Source organism: Haemorhous mexicanus, chromosome 3, assembly GCF_027477595.1.
Source record: "Haemorhous mexicanus isolate bHaeMex1 chromosome 3, bHaeMex1.pri, whole genome shotgun sequence".
Taxonomy (NCBI): domain Eukaryota; kingdom Metazoa; phylum Chordata; class Aves; order Passeriformes; family Fringillidae; genus Haemorhous; species Haemorhous mexicanus.
Window position 1 is genome coordinate 112,898,860 of NC_082343.1, and position 25,686 is coordinate 112,924,545.

General features: G+C 41.3%; 1 protein-coding gene across 6 annotated transcripts in view; it reads right to left on the reverse strand.

Moving 5' to 3' along the window:
* Window positions 1-25,686, reverse strand: part of RUNX2 (RUNX family transcription factor 2) — a 158,997-nt gene that overhangs the window by 126,568 nt on the left and 6,743 nt on the right. For all 6 annotated transcript variants that reach the window (XM_059843058.1, XM_059843057.1, XM_059843062.1 and 3 more), the window contains exons 2-3: window positions 23,267-23,423; window positions 17,051-17,155 (exon numbers count right to left, since the gene is read on the reverse strand). In XM_059843058.1, the coding sequence (XP_059699041.1) occupies window positions 17,051-17,155; window positions 23,267-23,423 (262 nt within the window). The remainder of the gene's footprint in view (window positions 1-17,050; window positions 17,156-23,266; window positions 23,424-25,686) is intronic.

Below are 25,686 nucleotides of genomic sequence, written 5' to 3' on the forward strand. Positions count from 1 at the left end.
CCATACACACACAGAGCCACTTCCCAGGGTGGAATGGGTTACCAAGTCCTGATTCTGGATGGTGAAGATCCACACATGTACTCCCTGCCCTAGTGAATGCACACTGATTCTACTTATCTAAAGTGTCTTTTATTGAGAGCAAAGATAAATCAAATCAACTTACATTTATGGGGGCCAAGAACACCTTCCAGGCAGCTGCTGCAGCTCAGCTGACATGGAAACAGAGACCTCCCGTGTAACTCAATCGTGCAACTAAGCCCTGAAATTTTCTTGGTATGGGCTCAACTGGAAGCTGAAATTAACTGCAATTTAAGATCTACTTTCTTGCAGACTGAAGTGAGGCACAGGTCTAGTGTTAACACTTCACAGTAGGGCAAATTCCATGCATACATACCAAAGTTATAATGATTCTGTAAGTCAAATATAATATAAACAAGTTTGTTTGTGTTGAAATACTTGAGCATCTATCTACAGGGTTAGGAGTCTGAATAAAAGAAGCACACTACTGTACAGGAATGAAAGGATGATAATCATGGAATGGACAACAAAAACTGGTGATAGACTGGTTCATAAGCATGCTGTACTATTATGTATATAAATATATATATATATATATATATGCAGGAAAATAACATAAGAAAAGAAAACGCAAAAGACTCAATAGAACCCCAATAAGAAAAAATTAAATGTTAAAAGTCTGTCTCATTGAATAAGTGAGACTGTGGTTGGAAGTACAGCAAGAGGCATTTATACAAGTCTTCAACATTTCAACCCTCTTTGCAACATAAAAGCCAGGAAAAAAATGGTACTTTTACAAAAAGGCCAAATTTAAACTGCAGAGAGTGCTCTTCCCCATCAGGCAGTGTATTCATTATTATTTCACATGTGCTGTGTCTAAAAAGATATTAAAATATCTCAGCTTCGTGTGCATCTTTTAATTCTGCACATACTCATCTTATTGTTCCATCAAGCACTAGATCAAAGGTTTTCTTTATGTGCAGGTGTGAAAGGCGTGTACAAATGAAGGAATATCTTCCTGGCTATTCAGTCTGTAGGAGTACATGAAAGAACCCAATTATGACAATCCAGGTGATTCATTTTTACTCTCAACTAGGATTCCTGGGCCACAGAGCTTCTTCCCTCTTTGAATGGCCAAGACTCACAACGACTTCTGCAGGGTGGAAGTGATCTGTTCAAATTTATGAATTTTTTTTCATTTCAGGCGGGAAAATTGCTTTCCCCTGAAGTGTGAGGTTTGCCAAGGTTCATGCCCTCCCAGCTCCATATGGCAAAGACTTCAGGCAGATATTCTGGCCAGTAGTCTCAAGGCTGGGGTTAAACAAGCAGTTTGTTCCTCTCTTACATAAGCACCGAAAGACAATACTACATTCGAGCTCATAAAAATATTTTAATTGGTGATGATTTCCAGACAACTATGTCAAAATTAACTCAGAGTTGATGCCCACTTGCTTAAATTTCATTCATCTGGGTTCAAATTATTTGCTTAAAAGAAGAAACATTTCCTTTTATACACACTTTGGTTTCAACCTCCAAAACCATTGCTAGAAATTAGTCCCAACCACCCAGTCAGCTGCCTCAGAAACCAAGCTCAAATCCATCACTTTAATGACATCAATAACAAATACACAACTTTAAACCCTATTGTGAACAGTGGCATACCAAGAAGCATGTGTAGCTGTCATCTCGTTAGTCACTAGAAAAACACCAACGAAACCAAAAGAGCCTAACCATGACAAATTATTCAAGAGTTTAACCTGAGACATTAATGAGTGCTAAATAGCTTGTTTTCATGCTTGCTTAAGGAGATTTGTTTAAAATCCCACCAACCTCCCCTGAATGTCGCTTGGCGAAGCCGTTCATTCTTGTCAAGCTGGTTTTCCTATTCCAGCTAAAACAGCAGGTTCCAAATGTTTGGTTAGGGATGGCTGCCTTCCCCACCCCTCAAGACACGCGTGCGCTGGCGCCGCCGCACCGGCTGCGGAGCTTCCTCCCCTCGGCTGCACAAACGTAGCTGATCCACTTCCCCAAAGTCACAAAACATTTGGTTGGTAAAAGCTTGTGCACCTGAGAGCAGTCATTCAACAGTCAGTGGTATGAGACAAATGCAAGAAGAATATCTATCCATCCAGGAGTTTCAACTTTCCAGACTTTCTATCTTGTCTGGTTTTCACCTCTCCGGGCTGGAAAGCTCCTAAGGAGGCACTACCGGAGCCTGGTACCTGCCATTCTCTGAAAGCAGCACCAGGTATTTAAGTCTGATTAAGGGCTTGTTTAATGACAGATTTGCTCCTACGAGCCACCTTTACCTCTAGCAATGCCTCCAAGGAGTTAAAGGAATTAGGATCTGGAGCCTGAGAAAACTACATTGTTCTGACACAGCAATATGGAGCAGCAGTGTATGGTGAGAATTCACAGCTAACAGGAGAGGGAAAACAAAACCCATTTCTTCCCATCTATGAAATGAAAAACATACATGTAAAGATGTTTCCATTTATGAAAGGAAAGTGAACCTTTCTGACTCATATTGTGATGTACTTTGGATGGGAATATGCCTTAAAAACACAACTTGAGTAAACAAACACCTTGATCTTCACCATGTTTTCATATTCATGTCATTCCTGGAGTAGGGTAGTGTCATTATTCATATTTCATACAGAACTGAAGCCAAGAGAAAGAGGAACCCAGTTTCCTCTGATATCAGCAAGTTTGGAAGGATTTTCAAATGCACTAACATCACAAAGACGTCAGAGACAACAGATGACAGACTTGAAGGACTCGTGTCCAAATGTGTCAGCCACTGAAACACCCTCCTACATCCCTGCCTGACTCATGTGGCTGTGGAGAGCTGGTCTTCCAAATTTCCTGACATGAGATTAAAGGATAGAAAACTGGCAAAGGTTAGGATTGTTTTGTTCTTTTTAAAAAGAAACATTTATTCTAACAAAGAGCCTTTATGCTGATGGTCCAAATAAGCTAACATTGCTTTTTGCTACATACACCCTAAATCGTCATTCCAACAAGAACTGAGCAGGCTTCCAAAACAGGAGCAGTCTCAGATGCACTCCAAAACAGTGTACTGTACTCCAATGTAAAACTGTTCTTCAGTCCATATGGGAGATCTCAAGCATTTGCTGAGTCTGGCTTTACATTTAATGGAATTTATGTTGGAGAAACATTTTTATTTTGATCAGTGCAACTTTTATGCCAATTTTTTGGGTTTTTTTTATTTTGAATTTTGGGTCAAATTTCACTTTCCTCTTTGAACAGACAACCAAGTAGATGCAATTGTTGCATGTTGCACATGAGCCCTAAAATCTAATCTCTCCCCAAACTGGTGTCCTTATAGAAATTTGAAGCCTTCCTATAACTGTAAATTGTTCAGCATACTGAACATCAATTAAGTGAGGGATTTTGGAATTTTTTTAAGATCTCGTAAAGTTTGGAAATTTTCAGCATGGATTCTGGAACCGAAGATTGGGACAAGCTGAACTAATTAAAAAATATAAATGTAAAAAAGAAATGACCCATAAGTGACAAATTAAAGGGGGAACATGAGCAACTTTCAGAGCTCACTGCCCTCCACCACTGAGTGCTTGCAAAGCCCAGCTACTCTGGGGTCAGCATTTTCTGGCAGCATTAGACAATAAAAAACGCATAAACTCGCAGCACAGGGTAAAGCTACTGTGTCTGACATAACACTAACACAGGGGCCCAGGGAGGTGACTGAACCCTGGCTCCCAGCTGCATCAATCCCTGTTTTAATCACCCTCCTGACAACACTTCTCTTTCAGCTTTCAAGCTGCTTGGCTCCCAAGGATGGGAACACCATGAGAGTAAAAGACACAGGGAAAAGCTTAAATTAAGTTGTAGTAGTGAAGGGAATAAATCTGTGAAAGTGCCTTTTGCCCAGGACTCAAATCTGTCTCCAAAGAAAATTTTTTTCAACTTAATAAAAAACTCAGGCAGTAGAACACTCATCCCTGAGTCCAATTTCAGTGAATGGTTAAGGAGTCAACAAGGAAAACAGTCCCTGCAGCCTCATTTAATGGGGCAGATTCAAATAAGTGAGTGTGTGTTTCGCAGAGAAGGAGGGAAAGATTTCTGTGCAGGAGCACATCTCAGGTAAAACTTGCAACACTGCCAACAGTGTTCTGAACAACTTTCAGACCTGTTAAAACTCTGATTGCTGGTTTTTAATGGACCCAACACCTTGGGTCAAGCATTGAAACAGGATGTCCAGGAAAGTGGTGAGATCACCATTCCTGGAAGCGTTTGAAAAACATATGGATATGGCACTTGAGGATATAGTCTGGGGGTGGGCCTGGCAGTGCTGGGTTAACCATTAGGCTTTATGATCTCAGAGGTCTTTTCCAATTTTAATGGTTCTGTGATTCTTGAGCAGCTCTGAGTCATGTAAAAGAGGAGAAGGTAACAAGTAAGTGTTTTTCTGCTGGCTGACATCAGAATACCTGAACATCCCCAGAAGATGCCCCTGGGTCACCTTCATCCAGTACATTTTTGCAGAAGGTCACAGAATTTACAGGGCTCCACACCCTTGCCAGAAGGCTCTTAGGAGACTGAAGAGTCTTTTTCCACCTTTCCACAATCAGTGACCATAGCTGTAGATCAGCAATGAGACTGGGTCTGGATTGTGCCCACCATCAGGTTTGGATGATGCCTGGCACAGGCTGTGGCTGCCTCTCCCCCGAGCTGAAGAGGACTCAAGCAGGGTGCAAAGCCAACCCAAGGAGCTTTCAGGGTACAGTTTGGGGTGGTTTTACCAATGCTTATTTCCTGTGGTTGTGGTTCCTACACACTTGGGGGTGTTTTGCCTAAAAATACTCCTTAGCAGCAGCAGCACTGCCCTCACTGGCTCTGTCAGCAAGGCAAAGGGGCACTGAGGTGCAGGAGGGTTGGCAGTGAGGAGGCTCCACACCTTGGACACGTTGAAGAGTCCCAAAAATACATCCCAAACCTCCCTGGGCTCACACCCTATGTGTGTGCGTGTGTGTGTCACAGCCTGCAGTCCCTGCACAGACTGTGCCAATTCAGTTGGAGAGTACGCATCCCAAATTACCCCTCTGGAGAGGCTGAGGGTGGGGAAGCAGAGCCCTGCCAAGCACTGGTGCCTGGGGCCATGCTGCCTTCTAACCCACAACACCTCCAGAGGCCCTGCTGGCTGCTGTGGCCCCAGTTTCATCTTCTACAAAGGTTGTTGCCTCCTCCAGCACGTCTCCGGTGCACAGGCAGGAGTCATGTCCTGCTCTCCAGGGCTGCTGTAGATGGCACCTCACTCATCCCCTGCCTGTCACCAACCTGACCTGCTGACTCCAGAGCTGCCCATGAGGAGCCCCTGCCAGCTGCCAACTTAATTTCCTACGCAGGATTTTGACTGAAGCTTGTGGGTTATTTTTCAATTCAAATTAATAACACGTTAGATTGAATATGTTACAGTTGGAGCTGGTAGAACAGCCTATCATTCCTGTTACCCAACACTTCCCATTACAAAACCCAATTTTCAGTTGCTCCCAACTTGACTGAACTTTGACTGTTTGCATTCCATTTTTTCTTGCATAGTATGGAACACACTTCTTCAATTTCAACCAAAATGGTCCGACATTCCTGGAAATGAGTTAGCTGAGGGAAAACCTAGCACCTCGAAAAACATTTCTGGCAATCTTTTCCTGAAGGAGCTTTTTTTGTCACTCTGTTTTGGAGTGGAGTTTTCAAACTTGGCTCAGCAGATTGGCTCTTTTTTTTAGAACGTCCATGGAAATTCATCCAGATTTGGTAAAATTATGCAACTTTGAAAATTAAAATTTCATCAAATAAAAATTCCTTAGATTTTATCAGTTAAAAGCTTTGTTTACAGCTTAGTGAAGGTAGCTGATAGCTGACCCAGATTTATGCTTCTGCCACACAATTTTTTGTAGCGACTGTAGTTAAGTCACTTAAAACAAGGTGTTCTTAGGTCATATTCTCTGTGTGAAAAATAAGAGTAAGTGGGTGTATTCCATCCCACAGGATGTTGCTGTCTTATGGATAAACCAGCACATGCTCCTACAGTGAAGGACATTTTCTGTCTGTCACACACAATAGTCATGAATTAAAGCCACACTGAAAACTCATTGGCATGTCCCACTTCTGAGTGCTCAGATGTGGACTTTTCCTACTGTAAATTTTGTCTGCAGCATATGCATAAAGTAAGATGCAGAGCTAGAGGTACCTGCTCTTTAATTAAACAAAATCTTTTTGTTTTAAGTCAAGAAGATATTATATATCTGATGTGTAAGTATCCCCTTTGTCACATACCTTAAATCTACTGGCTATTCCCTTTTACACCAAGTCACCAGAGAAAAACAGTTCTCATTTAATTTGCATGACATGTATGCAGTTAGTGAGGGGTTTACTTTGCATCCCACATGGATGTAAACACACTTCCCAAAAAACTTCCTTCTTCTTTGAGCTGGGACTAAAATACAGTCACTGTTATCTGGATTTTGGAAGCACCAAGTCCTTCCTCCTCTCTCCTGTAATAAAGACTATCTCTACAAGCCAACTGTTATCAGGATTCTCTTTTGCTGCCATCTTTCAGGAACAGCAAATATGGAGAAGAGTGAAACTAATAACACAGATCAGTAAGTCTGCCCAGATGCAAAGAGCAGACCCTGCCTAAATACTGAGCTAGAGTATCCTTGGTGTGCTGTAATCGTGCCCTGATTCCCAGGGAAGTTTATGGCAGTGCTCACACCCCGGGCAATGAATATTGCTGTGTGAGCCTTCTTCAGGGCACTCACAGACATCCCCTGGGCTCACTCTTGTACAGCAGAAGATAAAGGCTCATTAAACTGTCTGACTCTGCCGTGGAGCTGATGGGGATCACGTATGAGAGCTGCTGAGCTGCAGGGGACACAGCTTTTGGGAGAGGAGAGCACCTTCAGTGTGGATAAAGGGCAGACACTTCTGCACTGAGCACCTGAGAGTTTTAACCGAGCAGGCAGAGAAGGGGAAAACATGAAATTTATAAACCACACAGTGGTTATTTATGTCTAACAAGGAGGGGTTCACCAACACCCTAAATTCTAATGTGTTTCAGAGAGCAGCCCTTCAATGTGGCTGTTGAGAAAGCAGACACTGAAGCTCCCTTTTAAAAGATTTAAATAACAATTAGAAGGAGTATGAAAAAGTTCTTTAGAGCTGTGTGCTACTGCAGTGGTGGTAAGCCAGGCAGTTTGCTTAAACCCAGCTCAAGCACCTGCAGAGCACCCAGTGCCAGTCCAGTGGTCTGGGCTGCTTCATGTCCCCTCTCCCTCACTCCACTGACACCTATGGAGCCTTAGGGTGGGATAAACCAGCTGCTAACTCACACCTCCAACTCTTCCTTGACCACAGTGGACAGGAGGTGAGTCACTAAATCACCATATCAAACTTTCAGGCAGCTACAGTTAAGGAGAGTCAATCCATAAGTCCCTTTACATAAAGGATTTTTGTTTGGACTGCCTAGCTGATGAACTGAAACACTGAATTATTTACATTCACAGCTCTATTGCTGAGCCCTCTTCTGTAGTCAACACTTCTGTCTACAGAGGTGATAATTCTATTGCAGTGCTGCTTTTACAAACTATTGCTCAAAGTGGAAGGGGGGCCCATAGTGCAGATCATCAAAGCCAAAAAATGTCCAGGATGAAAGAAAAATTCTGTTCCACCAATTTAGAGTCTATGGTGATAAGAGACCCAAGGAATGAAACAGGAAATTATTACATTAAATTATTGTTGATTTAATTGGTATTATAGAAATGTGGAACCAACTCTATTAAACTTCACATGTCTACAGTGCTTTATGAATTCACTAGATAACTGAATTATTGAAGCACATTGTTTTATAAGAATCTGAATCTGGTTCCTTGATTACATATGTACACAAGCAAAAAAACCCTGAAAAGTATTCCATGTGTAATTCCCTCTGAACTGCTAACAGCAGCCCTGCATTGTATTTCCAGGGATCTATTCCTTTCCAGCTTCCATACTGCTGAGTAACACAGGTCGGAGTTTTCAAAACACCAAAAATGGTTGCGAACACCATCCCTTTTCAAAGAGTAATCTCTGTCTTTCTGATCCATTTTAATGCAGTGATTTAAAATTGGCCTTCTTTGCAAATCTAATCTGGGATTTCACATACAGAAACAAAACCAGACCTGGGACTACAATGACACCTGCACGTGCCTTTTTCTTTCCAAGAAAAAGCTGCACCAGTGTGAAACTGCTGAAACTGAAAAATAATTATCTACTTGTCTCATGACATCAAAAGTGATACTCCAGAATAAAATTAGTTAGATCCCCGTGTCTAGCAAATTAAAGTATAAATGCCAGAGCTGGAATCATGCATTTCTTCCCCAGCACACTTCTGTGGTGCTTCAGAGATGATGATTTTCCTGTTGAGCTCTAAGAGCAGTGAAACAAAACACCACCAAGTTCCTCTGACTGCACTGACACTGAAGACCACATCTACTGCTGCAGGAATGCAAGAATGAGAAAGTGCATGAGGATTTAAGGAAGCAGACAACTAATTGGCATTACTCACATGGATTACAGACAGGCAGGAAGCAGATTCTGCACTTGTAAGCACCCTGATTAATACCTCCCTTGGCACCCTGAATTTAAATGAGCAGGGCTACTAAAGAAGCAGGGCATTATGAAGTGGGAGTAAAGTTCACAAAACATAGTGGGAGAGTTTGAAGAGGGATGGAAGCATTAAACATTTATGCTGGCAATAATCAGGTGAAAGGGTTTGTCTTCCCACGCTGTGGGAAAGATTACATCTCAGAACCACAGAAGAATGGGCAGCAAGTTAAGTTTGGATAAGGGAGGAGCAATTAATATGTTCTGTTGTGAAGAATAAATATTGGAATCATGGAGTTTTTCCCAGTGTTAGGAAAATCTTCAAATATGTTCCCCAATATTCTTCACCTTTAGGCAATATCTGTAAAGTGAATTGTCACCTTAGTAATGTTTCTTATGTAGCTGCAACTGCAGTGTGAGAACCTTACTCTGCCTACAGCTAAATAACACGAATTTTAATCTCAGCAGTTCACACAACCCAAGCTGAGTGGGGCCTGAGCAGTACCTGACTACTGAAATCCTGCAGGAGGTGATAATGATGCCTTAGTAGATAGCATCATTTCTAAGGTATGTACACTGCACTCATTATGGCAGCTGTAGACACACTTCAAAGTCAGCTTTAAACAATTCCTTATGCTGTCAGAAAAGCAGCAGGGACTGTTCACTGTTCCACACCAGACAAAGCCCCCACCCAAGAAGGTGAGTGAACACTGGGTTAATCCAACCTGAGCTCCTGCTCCCGGTGATTGCACCCTGGGCTACCTGCCTTACAGCTAACTCGGGCTGTCTGAGCTGCACCAGGCTTAGTACACTTTGGGACTACAATATCTGCAAATCTCATCTGATTCCAGCCATCTCCAAACCAGGGTGTCTAGTCTAGGCTAGTCATCAAGCCTCCATTCAGTGTCAATGGCAAGGGATGAGAGTCCAAAGAGCACTTCACTGCTCTCTAAGACAAGCATTAACATATGAATCACTCTCTGCAAGGGCCTGTGTCTCTTCATTCACTTCAGAGGAAACCTACTCTACAGGTCTGATTTTTGGAGAGCTGAAAGCCACCCACAGCTCACAGTGAGCCACTATAGTGCTGAGTAAGCTGATCTACTGTAGATGAGATTTATAATAGGGGATCCGAGAAGATACAGGCACTAAGCAGCCCAGTTCTTCATCTAAATAGGGATTCTGGCGTCCCAAATATTCTGCAGCATGAGATCATTACTCAGTTTCTTCCCCTGAAGTTTCAATTAAGTATGATATTCATCCTCATTTCCTCTTCTGCATTCCTTGTCTGGTTAAATCAGCATCTGTGTTTCACGTCTGGGATGACCATGTTTCAGCGGAGAATGAAGTTTAAATGGAGAATAAAAATAAATTCTATAAAAACTTTAAACAGAGATTTGGAATAGACAGTAAGCAAGTGCTACCTAAGTACTTCACTTAGACTATTCTGATGCAGTTTCCAAATATGTTCACCCTGTTCCTTATTTCCCAAACCACTTTGGAAAGTGAAGGGAGATGTATGAGGTGCTGCACTGAAGAGTAAGAAAAAAAAAGCTGATATTAGTAGCTACAAGCATTTCAAAAGTGACCATGTCCAACAGTTCCCTTAGGAGAAAATTATGAAACAAAAGTCTGTGGAAAGCTACTCCAATACCTTTTTTAATAGCATCTTCCTCCACTGGACCAACATGGAGTAGAGTCACAAAGTTATAAAAAGTCACTATCCCTTGGAGGTGTTTAAGGAAAGACTGGATGTGGCACTCAGTGCCATGGTCTGGCTGACAAGGAGCTGGTTGCTTATAGACTGGACTTGATGATCTCAGAGGTCTTTCCCAACCTAACTGACTTTATGACTCTGTGAAATGGTCACCCCTTTTCCTCTCCTCCTAGTCATGACCTGTGGAGACACAGAATGAACTCACTTCCGCTGTTACTTCATTTGTTTGATTATAACCCCTTTTCCACGTCTGTATATTAAATGGAGATTAAAGCAAAACTCTCCTATTGTAGAACTAAGCAGCACAACTACATAGAGGGGCCATGATTTTATTTGTAGCTTGAAGGGACACTTTGAATACAAACAGCAATAGCTGCAATATGAAAAAATCCCTGTGATGGCCAAATTACATGTCAAATGTACCAGGAATAGATTTGCTTGGAAGCAAGTGTTCCCTCTACAATGGGATGGAAACAATCTGTTCTGTTGACAAATACAAACCAAAACTGCATTGCTGTTGGTGAGGACATTTTATGGAATGGTTTTATGCTCAGACTGGTGCATTTGTTTTACATAACCTTGTCACCATAACAGTGAATACATGGTCACTCTGTCACCTCTCTGGGCAGCAGGGTCCTCCTATGGGGAGAGCCCCAGTGCTGTCACATAGATTGCTGAGATTTCAGAACTCAGCAGTTCTGAGTTCTTACAGTGCATGAATTCAAGCCATGAGTGAACTAAGCAGATTTTGCTTTTGACTCACCCTATGCACTACACAAGCAGAAAAAAAAGTCACAATCACCAGAAATTATTTTGTCTCACAGTCTGCTTCTCAGACAATGAGATTTTATGCACAAGCCCCTCTCTAGCCCACAGGGGAAGAAATAAGAACAAGCTGGTCCTTGGGATGCAGCTACCACCCCAACAGTTCCAGGTCACCTTGTCACAGCAGCATGCATCATGGAATCATAGAATCATGGAATCATAGAATTGTAGAATCATAGAATAGTTTGGGTAGGGAGGGACCTTAAAAATCATCTGTTTCCAAAGCCCCTGCCATGGGCAGAGACATTTTCCACTATCCCAGGTCACTCCAAGCCCGATCCAACCTGGCCTTGAACACTTCCAGGTACGGGGCAGCCACAGCTTCTCTGGGCAACCTGTGCCTGTGCCTGACTACTGGTTGAGGTAACTGTAAGAAGCCCTGCTCTGTGGGTTGCACACTCATCTCAAAAGTAAACCTAAACCACTGGCATATGCAGTGTCTGTCACCTTTGGTGGGGAACACTTGAATCATCACACCAGCCTCTTACAACCTCCGGGAACGCTCAGGGCCTCCAGTCCCCAACTCGAACAGTTCTGTGAAATTACACATATGCAAAAAATAAACCAGCAGCAAATGAGAGTGAGTGAAACTCCGTCTTGCCTTTTACACTGCAGTAAGGACCTGATGTTGTACCACTGGAAACAGAAACACTGCAGCTCCTTACTGGTGACAAGGAAGTCAAGTCCCAGCCTGTAAGTGGGCCATGCTCATGCTCAGATACACTAATGATGGTCACAGAAAAGAACCTAAACATCTCTAAGCCATGGCCCTCCTGAACATTTCTCTGGCTGTACAATCACATTTTGCCTGGTTTCTTACAAAGGAGCATTAGAGCGCATACATTAAGGTCTACAAAGTCATTTAGAGCAACTTTCAAAACCCGGACTGCCCACTCTGCCTTCCTCTGCTCCCACAGCCACTGGGATAAATTCAGACCTACCCAGCCAAGCTCAGCAGAGACCTGTCACTCAGAAAGACACCAGAGAGAGCCATGGATTTTCTAACTTTGGTTTGGATGAAACCCCAAGACTCGCTCATCACATCTCGGGGTATTTAGCATTGACTTTAATTAAAAACCTCCCCATGCCAAACCACATGCAGATGCAAACCGATGCCTTCAGCGTCTGCAGCGCATCGCCCGAAAGAGCTGCACTGCTCCATTCACTCTGAGGTAGATCCATGAAGTAGGAACCTGCCTGTAAAATTCCCTCTTGTTCTGCAAAGTCTCTCTCTCTCTCTGCACTGCCCCAATTTACCACAGTGCAAAAAAAAAACCCACAGTCAAATAAATATATTCTTGGGAAGGAAGGGGGGCTGGTAGAGTGGTTTTTGAAGGCAGGCCAGAGACTATTCGAAAGGGGGGACACACAGAGTGTTTTAACTGCTGTGATAATTCTGCATAAAGAGATGTTAAGGCTCTAACTCCTTGCTGTAGCATGCCATGTGTCCCTGAATAAAATTACTGCCATGCAGGCTGTTAGCAGAGGAATGCGTAAACAGACAATGTATCCTTGCATCAGTTCCACAAAATGTTGCACAACACAAATGCCTCTCGATGTGTCATTTCCTGCTTGGCCACCAGCCCAGCTCCTGACAGGCAGTCAACAAAAAAAAGCAAAAAAAAAAAAAAAAAAAAAAAAGAAGAAAAAAAAAAAAAGAAAAAAGAAAGAAAAAGAAGCTAAAGAAAATGAAAAGAGAAAAAAGAGAAAAATTAAATAAAGAAAGGCAAACTGAAAGATTTAAAGCTGTTCTACTCCAAAGCACATTCCACTCGCCTCAGACTTATCCCTCCACCCTCTCCGCCTTTGAAAGAAAAGAGGGAGAACTTCCTAAAAGCTGTTATGGTTTTAAGTCGAGGAATCTCAAAAATCTCAATCACTTATCTGCTTTTTATAAGCCGGGTCGGCCAAACAGTTAATGTGGGGGCTGAGCAGAACCCCTGGCTGGCTCTCGCTGCCTTCCGCAGCGCAGCGTGCACAGACAAAAAGGCGATGTGATGTTTGCTCATACCTTTCATCACGTGTGCACCTTGCAAGCTGTGGCAGCAGAGAAACGCTCGGGAGCTGAATGAAGCAGAGCAGTTTTCTGCCCTGAAAGGCTTCAGCTCAAAGCTCAGAGCTGCTTTTCCATTCACACTGATAAAGAAAGTTGAGGTCGGTGACTTTGGAGCCTACCTTTGATTCGAGACAAACTAAAGTTTCTGGAAGTCAGGCAAAATAGAAAAATATATGGACTTCTCCTCCCTCCTTCCTCATGATTCCATCATGACTGGGTTTGTCCCAAAAGCGGCCAGAAAGGAGGATGTGCCTCCTGTTCTAAAGGTACCACTATGGAAGGGCAAATAATTTTTCTGTAGTTGCAATGAGGTAAGGCAAAGGCATTAAAGGGGGGCTTAGATAAAGATTTGGGTGGTTTCTTTGCTCTTTTTTTTTCCTCCTTTGCCTTCCTTTACAGTAATCTCTGGCTATCTGTTGGTCAGTTATGACCTCACGAAAACTTCTCTGGAAAACTTCTTTCAGCCCTCCCAGCTGGAAGGCAGCTCTGCTGGCTAAGATCTGCATATGGCAAAGGTTTTATCCTGGTTATGAGGAGAGAAAAATATCTGCAGGATTTCCTAATGATTCCCAAAGATCTTATACAACCCTGTCTCTAGACTGCATCACTCAGAGTGCAAAGCACTGTCTCAATCCAGCATATAAACTGCAATGCAGAAGATGTCCCTGGACAGTAATCTGGATAGACTGGAAGAGGCTAGGTAAAATTAAATTATTCTTTTCTGAGAAAAAAATCATCAGAAGACCTTTTCTCGGATAGAAACGGGCAAGTTTTCCTAACAGAGCAACCTGACATCACTGTCTCTATTAAAATATTTTCAAATAATAACAGAGAGGCAAGGCAGCAAGCTTCTACAAGCAGACGTTTAATACGACTAAATGGCACTTACATTTAAGAGCCCGACTTTCTGAAGTGCTGAGCATCCAAAACACCAACTGGAGTCCCTGCATGCCACGACTGTTCAGCACTCCTGAAGTCAGGCTCTAAATGTCTGTGATGTCTGTCATGGCTCTGCTGCTGCTGGGAACCTTGAAGCTTTCGTTTGCTCGAGTCAACTTGCCAACAGAAGGTCAGAGTGCCTTGCCTATAAACAAGCCTTACAAATTCACGATCTAAAGCATGATGTCATGTCTTAAAATGATAAGCTGGCAACAAAGTAAATGACATTTTGTAAAGATGTGCATAATTTTATGTTTACACTCCTTAGAATGAAGGTTCTAATAAGTCATTGGTTGTGTTCCTTTAAAGGGAAGTTTTATAACTGAGATGAATCACAACTGCAAAAGATCAAAGTTAAAAAACATCAATGATGCCATGGGGTACTTTTTAATCTTGTAATGAATGATGATCATGTGCTCTTATGAAGTTGCTCCAACTGCCAACGCCAGATGTGTATATTAAGAAAAAAGTTGTTTGTGATGTGACAGCTCTGGTTGAGCTGCCAGAGAGAGGAAAACTAGGATAACATGCTTGAAAAGTTGAAGTGAAATACAGATCCTGGCAGAGAGGGGCACTATTTGCCGATACATAATTTTTAAGACAAACACGTTTGCTATCAGAGCTGCTCCTTGAATTCCTTATTGCCCCCAACCACCTAATTTTCCTTATGCCACATAAATGCCAGGTACATTCATTGAATGATTGCTACCAAACTAAAGTATCTACACAAGTGCAGGGTCTCTAAGAAGGAAGCAAAACTTGTGAAACTCTCAGAGCTCACTGGAACTACTCCTTCCCTACAAACTCAAGTTTAATGATGAGCCATTCCAGAGATGTATGAATCCTTTCAGAATTACTTGAAAGGATAAGATTGCAGTATTTCACCAAAACACCAAAGTACAAATGGACATTCAAGTTCAAATTCTACTTCCTTAGAAAAAATTTAAAAAGGAGAAAAAAGAAAGAAAACAAAAAGATGAAGAAGGACATAATAACTCCATGTAGGCTATAAGAACTCAGTTACTGAGCATTTCTAGGCTCAGTTATTCAAAGACACCAGCAAATGGGTATCCACATACAGAGGCCTCTTAGGTCAAAAGTGAAAAATTCCAGCAGAACTAGGGGATCTTGTAAAATTCTATGAACACAGACTCACTTTCAGTCCATGGATCACCTAAACATCCCCATGCCAGGAGGACCCCTTTCTGTGCTGCACAGGGTAATCCACACTACTCTCCACACATCACTTTCAAACCTCTCTGCTCTTTCACCGTGGTTGTGTCCTCTGCCAGGAGATTTCCTCTTTTGTAGATGCATCAATACATAGAAGCAGCCCCCATGGGAGGGAATGGCTAAATGAAATATAACTTATTCCCTGCTCTTTACTCCATGAATGCAGCTTCCCCAGTGTCCTCCAAGTAAGTTACGTGGAGCACCAGCTGCAAGTGAAAATTAAAAATGGGAACTGACTCACAGAGAGAAGACAGAACAAAAATCCCCCTGCTGTGACATCAGGACACCTCAGATGTGAGCAGGTAGCACCACAAGTATGTACCTAAAGAAATGTATCCAGAGCTATTTGCTTTTTCTTAGCTGTTCTTCGAGGTGAAACTCTCCAGCCTGGACAGTTCTTACAGGGAGCATTTCAGTTCCCACCTCAGTGTAAGAGGAGGTGACTGCAGCATGTATTGGCACGAGAAACACTTAACTGCATGAATTCTGTCTACATCTTTCTACTTCTGTCTTTGTGGTATTTTAAACAAAACACCATGAAAGCTCCTTGAAGGTCGTGTTTGTATGTGCAGATCAAAGGCAAAATAATTATTTGAGATGCTTCCATTATAAGGATTCTTTTAATGTGGTTGTTCATCAAATAATTCTTAATCTCTAAGTGTAATTTAAATAATGCTATACCTGGCTAATCCAATCAATTTAGAGCAATTTCTAGTTAGATTAAGAAAAAAACTGCACAACTGGCTCATCAGTGATACCCATATGATGTGAGACTGGTTACCAGCTAAATGTGCTAGACAGAGAGACAGCCAGATAAATCCTGATGGATTAAGCAGATTTGACTGTATCTAAAAATAAGTGCTACTCATAAAACTGCTAGGACATGACAAAACACAATTGTCATAAAAGTATAGCCATTGCAAAATAGATAAATCATAGCAAATAGATTCTTAGTGAGCTTGCATGGCTATGAGATAAACGTGCTGGGTGAAAATCTGCTGGACTATGTTTTAAAAAAATATATTTTCTGTGCACAAATAAGAAACAAAGACTATGATGCTGATATGCTGCTTTTTTTATCTTTCTTTGACCCCTGGGGGTCTATGATGAGTCCATAGCTGAAAACCAACTTCAGGTATGATGAGATTAAGATTAACCAGGTGCATTAATTATCTGATGGCAAAAGAATTTAAGGGCAAACAAAAAGGCACTATATTATATGTTTCCTCTCAATGCTAGGACTGATCCTGAAAGATCAGGCTCCTGTTTTGTTCTAAATGTCTTCAGCTGGAAGCTTACAGGAGTTCAGGAAATGCAGTGTGTTGCAGGATTGTATCTACTGTGTCTAAATCAGATTATATATAAATACACTGGGTTTAGTTCTCATTTACACTGGCAGATAATGTATCAAGACCTTGATGTGAATGAGAATCAGGTTTGGGATTGCCCAAATACAGCCAAGCACTTGAGTGTTTAATGCAAGTATGTGTGTGGTCCAATAGACTCCAAATTAACCATGCACTCACATATTTTGCTGAGCAAAAACCAGTGTTTGACAAAGATATACATATTTCATTTACAGGTTTCTGTTAAGCAAAATTAAGCAGGCATAAGAGCAAAAAGCAGGATATAATACTCACTTCTTGGTTCTCTTGGCCCATCCACTGTAACCTTTATAGCTCTGTGGTATGTAGCGACTTGGGGGGGATTTGTCAGGACAGTTATTGTCAAAGTAAAGCTCTTCCCTACAAAGGGAAAAAACAACAAGGAATGAGTGATTACAACATGAAAACAGTCACATGCATGTTCAGTAAAGAATCAGTTTAAAATTATTCCCTGTCGTTACCACAATCGTGAAAATTAAAAACATAACTGACCATAGGAGTTTTCCTCCCCTTCAGTTTTACTCTATGTCAAGAATACGTCCATGTGTTGACAATCTAAATGTTTCTTATTTAATAATGGGTCATCATACAATGACAGAACAAAAGTGATTCACTGCTGAGGACAAGCCAAATTCTTTGCTGCATTGAAAGTGGTGTAAATCCAAAGCAAGTCAGATAATTTAAAAATTTACTCCAGTTTCGCAGCTGTGTGACAGAGAGCAGAATGTGACCACATGTTATTTACTTCACACAGTTTTATCATTTCATTTGTTTGACTTGACTACAATAAGATGAGGAAAGAATATATTTTCCTTCTGGGAGATGTTTTAACAGGGAGTCAGTGTCTCTGTCCTTCATATGCCAGGGCTAATATGATGATATCATTGTTATGGAACACGCCTTTTTTCCCTACACATTTTTCATCTATGAAATACCAAGAAAGCCCCCAACTTTCCTGTGAGGGTGAGCAATGTCTGTGTGCACGTACTTTGCTATCATCAGTCTTCATTGTTGGGTTCTTTTTTTTTTTTGTTTTGTTTTTACTTTTCAAAGCTTGAATTCAGGCAGAGATTGCACAAGACCATCTACAGCCTTCAGTTGAATGAAAACGTTAAAAAGAAATAAATAGAGGGAGCTGCCTGCATCTGAGCACACATTCTCACAGGCGCTGGCCCCCGTTTGGGAGACTCACTGACAGTTGTAATCTGTTAGATATGCAACGGTTACTCATGTCAGATAGTCAAAACTGAAAACTGTTTCAAGACAGGAAAAGGTGGGCGTACAACAGTGACTCAATAAAACAGTCAGCAATCTTTGGCCTTCATGCTCATTTAAGCTGCTACTTTACCAGACACTTAAAGCTCTTTTTTTTTTTTTCCCCTCCTCCCTGGGTGTATTTGTGCATTTTTGCTGCTAGGGCTTTTCCTCTCGCTGAACTCTGAAGGCATTCAATCAAGGCACAAATCTTAAACGATATGTAACAGCACAAACTTAATGCAGTTTTTTCAGGCCTAATACAGAACAGCTTATATGTAAGGCATAATACAGAACAGAGCTTTGTCTGTCAAATCTAGTAATTGGTCTTTCTTTCTGGTCCAAGTCGTATATCCCCCAAACCTGCCTGAGACATGCATCATTTATTATCAGGAGTGCAACTTCAAACTGTCTTGGCTATAATTTTCATGAACTAGAATGTGACATGGATTTTTTTTTAAAGGAAATACAACTGTCATTTAGAGTAAAATGATTTTCCAGGTGAAGCTGTGCTCCAGCTGTGCCCAGCTCTCTGGGAGATGCAGGTTAGAGGGAAGGTCAGGACCCTGGCAAATAGAATTATAGAATGGTTTGGGTTGGAAGGGACCTTAGAAATCATCTTGTTCCAACCCCCTGCCATGGACAGGGACACCTTCTACTAGACAAGGTTGCTCCAAGCACCATCCAAGCCTGCCTTAAACACTTTAAGAGATGGAGAATCCAGAGATCCTCTGGGCAACCCGTGCCAGTGAGTCACCACCCTCACTACTTCTTAATATCCAATTTAAACCTGCCCTCTGTCAGTTTAAGCATGCAAAAATCTCAGGATGCTTAATTCTGTCCCACTGGCATGGCTGAAGGTGGCTTTTCCCATTTTCACTGGAAAAAGGATTATTTTCTAAATCATCACAGGAGCAGAGATAAGTGTGTTTTGGATGTCCAGTCTTTGCCCACCTGTGCCAGAGGTGAACTGTGTGTCCTGTCAGCACAGGGTGTGGGCAGACTTCACACACACAGCAGCAGCCCTGCAGTGCCTCCACACCACTTGTTAAGGGCTGAGAAGTGTCTGTGCCTTTTATCCCTCTCTCCAAAGAGTAATTCAGCACACTGCACACACACACAGACACACATACATACATACACACATACATACATATATATATATATATATATATACACACATACACACACACACATATATATATATAGATATAGATATAGATATAGATATAGATATAGATATAGATATAGATATATATGTATTTCTCCAGGCTCAGGTTTAAGGCTTCCTTTGGCACCAGCTTACCATGCCAAAAAGTTGTGACTATTAAATTGTATGCTGACATTCAGATCACAGTAACCCTTAGATGATCAGTAGAATATTACTGGTAGCAAAGACACTAAAAGGGGCTTTTCTATACACCTTTGAGTGAAGAATTTGGCCTTCTATGCTATTGTTCTCTTTACACAACAAATCCCTATAAATGTCTATTATGACCAAAAAAATTAACTCATCAAAATATGCTATTTTTAAGAACCTGCAAAATCATTCTGTAGAAAAGCACTGCGATATTTTCTACACTAAATATGTCTCAACAGGATACAGCGGCTGGAAAAAATACATTCCTTAATAAAAAGAGCTACATTTGGACTTTGACAGTGAGAATTTCTGAATTGTCACCTCCTAGCCAGCCTGAGCTGAAGAGGTAAGCAGCTAATTTGAGAGGGAAATTGGTTTTGTCCCCTAACTGGTATTTTACAAACCCAAGTGTGGATGAAGTAACACTGACGAAGCCCCCTCGCACTCCATAAACCACAGAGCCCTTCACTGTGGGGAGCTGCACGGCCCTGCCAGGGCACTCCAGAGCTTTCAAGAGATGATTTACATAATACAGGATTAAGAATGAAATAAATTTTTTAAGGTCCCCTGTTTCAGTGATGCTGATGCCTTCCACAGCTATTTCACAGCTATCCCTCCTCAGCTACAAAATCCTTTAATGCACTTTTTATCACCTTTCTTTATTGCCCTTAGTCATTTCAACTATCCACTTTCAGAGGCTACAGACTAATTGTAGCTCTCTTTTATTAAATTCCCCAGCCAAGCAGTCATCTGGCACTATTGCTTCAGTGTGTCTAAACTGTGCATTCTTTGTTATTCACACATGTGAGCTGAGCTGACACAGAGGAGGATGAGATGGACATATGCTGAAGCACAAGGCAAACCCCAGAAAGGAGCTTGAAAAGAGACTCAGCAGCTTGTGTGTGCGTGTTGCATATTTTTTCAGTTAGATGCTAATGTGATTAAAGTACCGGGACACAACAAAATTAAGGTTATGATCCTTTGCTTATTGAAGACAGGAATTCTTTCTTCTCTGAGCTGTGGATCGGGCTTGTAAAAGTGAGCTACCGCCTGAAAACCACATACAAACAACTGCTGCATTTGCATCAAACACTCCAGTTACTTACTCTCATGAATCCAAAAAAGGTTTTTAAGAGAAATTATGCAAACAGAAACGTGAAGCTTCTGTCAGGCAAACAAAATGAATATGTATAAAAATCGGGTTTCTCCATTGAGCCATGGGAAGCAAGTAAAAACGTGGGAGAGGAGGTGAAGTGGTAAGTTGATGATTCAGACTTCACAATCAAATTTAGAGATACAGAGATCAAAGCAGGAGCTGCTTAGAAAGATGTAAATCTCAAGTCAGGAACAGGTGTGGATTAGTTTCTTGCCACCGAAAAATAACTTCTTTATTAGTTTATTTTTTCCTGTTCTACTTCAGGACTTGTATTTACTGATATTTGTCTAGGTAAGGAGCTTTCTCACTTCTGTTTGCAACTACTGATTTCTTTTCCTTCTATTTTAAGCAGAGTTCTAAAAATCCATCATCAATGATAACTTGCCTTCTCTCCTTCTCTCTTGCTCTCCCTCTCTCTCTCTCTCCCCCTCTCTGTTCTAAGTCTGGAAGACAAGTCTGGACCAATTTCTCCATCCTGCCTCTGGCAGGAGAATGCTGCATTTCAGATCCTCCACCGAGTCCCGGCTGCTTCAAAGGAAAAGCCCTACTTTCTTCCGTTAAGATCATAAGAAATATAGGGGGAGGGGGTCAGCTCTGTTTGGACATAATTACACTTCATCAAAAGAAGCTTTCTTCATCTTCCATGCGTGAAAAGTCTGCAAGCAGTTAAGTCTGTCTTTTTTCTTCCTTTTTTTTTACTTTTTCTTTTTTTTTTTTTTTTTTTTTTTAAATATAAAAATTGCTACTTGGGAAACTAGCCAAAACTCAGAAAGCCAATATAGTAAAACAGTGCACACCCTTTGTTTTTCTTTGAAGTCTCTTAAATAAATATGTTGAGGGTTTGAAAAGTATACTATCACTTCTCCATAGATTCTACCCAGATTGATCAGAGAAAAAGTCTATTCCAAGTCTGCTAGATAAAAATATAAATTAAACTACTGGAACCAAATTTTAGGAGCTCTGTGTTTGTGTCTGTATCTGTATCTACTGAGGCTTTAGGCTGTCTATTTCATTTCCTATCCTTTAATAAAAAGTATATATCATAGGTTTGAAACAAAATCCTCAGATCAGAGGTAGTGCATCACATTTCAGTCCTTTTTCAGCACTACTAAATGGCTGATACACTACTGAACTTCTACTGTAAAGCAGTAGAGATGGAGCCAGAGAACTTTCAAACCTAATCCATCAGCAGAATAACAAAGCAAACTTATTATTTAAAGAAGACAAATGAAAGAGATAGGCAACACCTTATTCACAGGGGGAATAAACTCCATATTTATGTTGTATTACTGTTGGCAAAATTATTCTTTCTTTCAAGTTATTATCTATTATTAATTCTTTTTAAGTTCTAAAATGATTAGGAGAATTTTTGGCTTGCTAATTAAAATAAAGAATAGTCACTGAAAGTCATGCCTATGGACTCACTTTCACAAAGCACTTGTAAAAATGTGCTGACTGATTTGGACTATCTGGGCCTCTGTCATATATTTAAATATTTTTGGACAAAAACTCTTCTGTAGGATGAACTGCAACTGCTTTCTAAAGAATATCGCTGTAAAATTTGCCTTATTGCTAATTTCCCAGCACAATTATTCTGCATATTTTGCTTTGTTTTGCCCCATGCAGGGCTAATTAAAAAAAAAAAAAAGAAGAATAATTACTTCAAACACATAATGGAAAAAAAAATGTAGGTTGGATCAATGTCTGATACAACACTACTCTGAAGACTCCTGCAACAAGAACTGCAGTGCCAGCTTCCTTTGAGCTATCCTTTCAATCACTACCTGAAGTTTGAAAGCTGCTGTTCGACCCTTCAAGACGAATTCTCGCAAATTTGCAATGATTACAAAAGCTTTCTATAAGTGCAGTGCAGTTTTCAGATTACAGGAAACTCCTAAAGAGCTGGAAGACAATGACAGCACTTAAAAAAAAAAAAAAAAAAATTGAAAGTTACCCTGTCATTTAAAGTAAAGGTTGAATTTAGTTCATGCACAAGCTTACCAGCAATTCATAAAAAGTCAACCATCTTACTCAAAAGAAAAGTGGGGGTGATTTTCACAGGTTATCAACAGTTTGGTTTAAAGGGCAGAAAAGCCACTAGCAAGCTTTCTACCAACAGCTGCTAAGCCTTGAAAGATTTAAGTCCCTAAAGAATACAACCTATAGAGCATGTGATATGCAAAATCCCCCTAATTACAGGTCTTCTCCAACAACTTCAGAAGCTCCTCTACTGCTGAAGGGAATTCTCCACCTCTCACTGCCATGGCCCAAAATACACTCCCCTGACTCTGCAGAACCTGGATCTCAGATATTCCCTTTTCCTTTCACCCTTCCTGGGTGATTCAAACAGGGAAGCAGGTACTCCCTGAATCGTTTTCAAACCTCTGTCTGATAAAAAGCTACAGAGACTACTCTGTACTCTTCAGCATTTGCTTTGTGCAAATGCTGAAGTTTGACAGTAAAATATGTGTACATCACTACAAAAGAAGACTGACGACCTGAAAAACGTGGTCTAGTGGAAAGTGTCCCTGCTTATGGCAAGGGGGTGGAATGAGATGAGCTTTAAGGTCCCTTACAAACCAAACTTTTCTGTGATTCTATGAACAATGGACTTATGGGTTAATCAATATTTCATTGTGAAGTTTGACATCTGGGCACCATTTTTCACATCATTACCAACACGTAAAAGGCAGTGGCCTACCTCTTCCACTTCTGCCCACAAATCGTAAGTCATTAAATCTGGCCACCTGGTTCTTCATCACAGCAGAAGCGTTTCGCAGCTCTGCAGAATAGTTCTCGTCGTTTCCTGCCATGACGGTCACCACCGTCCCATCGGGCACTTCTCCTAAGGCCACCACCTGCAAAAACACACAGACAATCACGACTGGTGAAGCCACACTTTGGAGGTGTGTGCTCCCCTCCCCGCTCTGCAGGCTGCCAGGCTCGTGAAGAAGCTCTGTGGTGAGGAGCCTGGTACTCGCTGTGCACAGAACAAAGCGCCACATCAAACACAGAGATGTCATGTGTTGTCTCTGTTTCTCAGAGCTTCTTCATTGTTGCATTTCTTCAGAAACGCTCAACATCCTTATGTTGAGTGCATGCTTTAATGCTTTCTGAAGGACAACTTTGTTCTTAGCAAGCAGGGAGCAGCATGAGAACACGAGGCAAAGCTTGTATCTGTAAACTATGCACGGGAAAGCATTTAAAGAGAGCATTTAAAATGGAAAGCTAGAAATTAGTGTTAGCAGTCTTATCACCTAGATTCAGCTCTATTCCGGTTGCACTCATCACCCTGACCCCTGAGCTCCTGAGACGTCAAGCCAGAGGGATCTGTGCATCCACCCATCCCAGGAGTGGCACTCGGGGCACTAGCAGGCAAAGCTCTACGCCCAAATCTCCACAATGGAGCACTTTATGGCTGGAATTCAAACTCCTCATGTGCTATATAAAACAAAGCTGTATTTCCTTGCAGGCATGTAAATTTTCATAGTGCTTGCAAGAGTCACATGTGGTTAGTGCTGATACCTCCCTCGAATTCCAGGATGGGTGAACAGAAGATATCAAAGTATTTCATTTCTCATTGTGTTCCAGCTACCTGATAGTCTCCCTTTCATGCTTCAGTGGTTGTGCAGTGCTCCAACATCTGATTAAATAAATGTCATGAAGCAGACAGCTTCTGATTTGAAAACACCAGGAATACCTACAGTGTTAGTGCTCTGTGGCTTCTTAAAGCAAAAAAAAAGTTACACAGGAATGCTAAGTTACTAGGAAGAAAATATACACACACGGAAAAAATGTCCACAAAAGTATTAATAAAATAACCTCATTTTCCCCTGCTGGCTAATTCTGATGCTGAAAATAAATTTATAACAAGAAGAGATTCAGAAATATTGCACGGCTGAGCCAGAACTTGAAAAAATATCTTAAGATACAAAGTGTCCCCCCCTTGTAGTTATTACCGTTTTACATGATCAGATATGAGTTTTTATATTATTCAGAGTAATTTATTCTGTCTCCTGTAATATATATTACATTTTATCACATGGCCTTCCTGAAATGTCTTTTCCATAAATGATCCTGGCTGAAACTAATAATTGCAGATTGCAGGTGATATTAATTCAGTGGAAACAATGAGAAGTTCTGGATATATAAGGAGAGCATTATGTGGTCCAGTGAACTGTACAATGTTTCTCTAAAACAATAAAGAGGAATTACAATAATATAGAAATAGGCCATATTACTGAAAACTACAGCTTATTTTATTTAAAAGAAACATTGAAGAGAAAGCTAGTGAAGCTTAAACCCTCTTTGAAAAGAATTTACCTGCTTTTCTATTTTTGCATAAGACACCAGTTAATAACACCCAAAACTAAAAGCTAAAATTCACCACAAACTACTGTGAGGTCTAGATTTTACTTTCAAGTGCTAAGAAAGTCCCTGAACAGAAAAACAAAGGAACCACCATCGTGGCTAAGATCCGAGGTCCCAATAACTCTCTGCCTTGGGTCTGGCAGCAACCATGTCTAACAGCTTCAAAGCTGGGTGTAAGGAATAATAAATAATAATCAAATAACAAATAATAATCTGGTGAATAGATTACAGAGCTGACTCTAACCATTAACAAATGGATACTGGCTTAAACTGTGAAGCATGGGGCTTGAGACTACTTATAAACCACTCCCTTCCCAATCTGCAACAGACTGCGTTATCTCTGGACGGTCTTGTCATGCCCATCAGCATCCCAGGGAGCTGCACCCTATGCCTTTTATACCTCACAAAACAACAACAAAAAATCACATTAACTGCAGAAATGCAAAGCACCTGAGTATGCAGCAGGAAGCACAAGGCTGCCAGGGGCCTGGGAAGAAGGAGGGAGGTCCCTGAAGCCTCAGCTCACCTCTGTCTCCCCAGGTACCCACAGAGCATAGACAGGCAGCGCCATCATAGCCCTGTCTCAATCCCAAACCCAGGTATAGCTTATAACACCTGGCAGGAGGGAGCAAAATCCCTTAAAAGGCTCCCCTCTGTCCTCTGTTGCTTTTCAGAGCTCTCCTTCCTGCCCTTTCCACTCAGTGTCAGTTCAATTTGTCAGCTTAGCCATCAGCCCAGAGCTGCACGTGC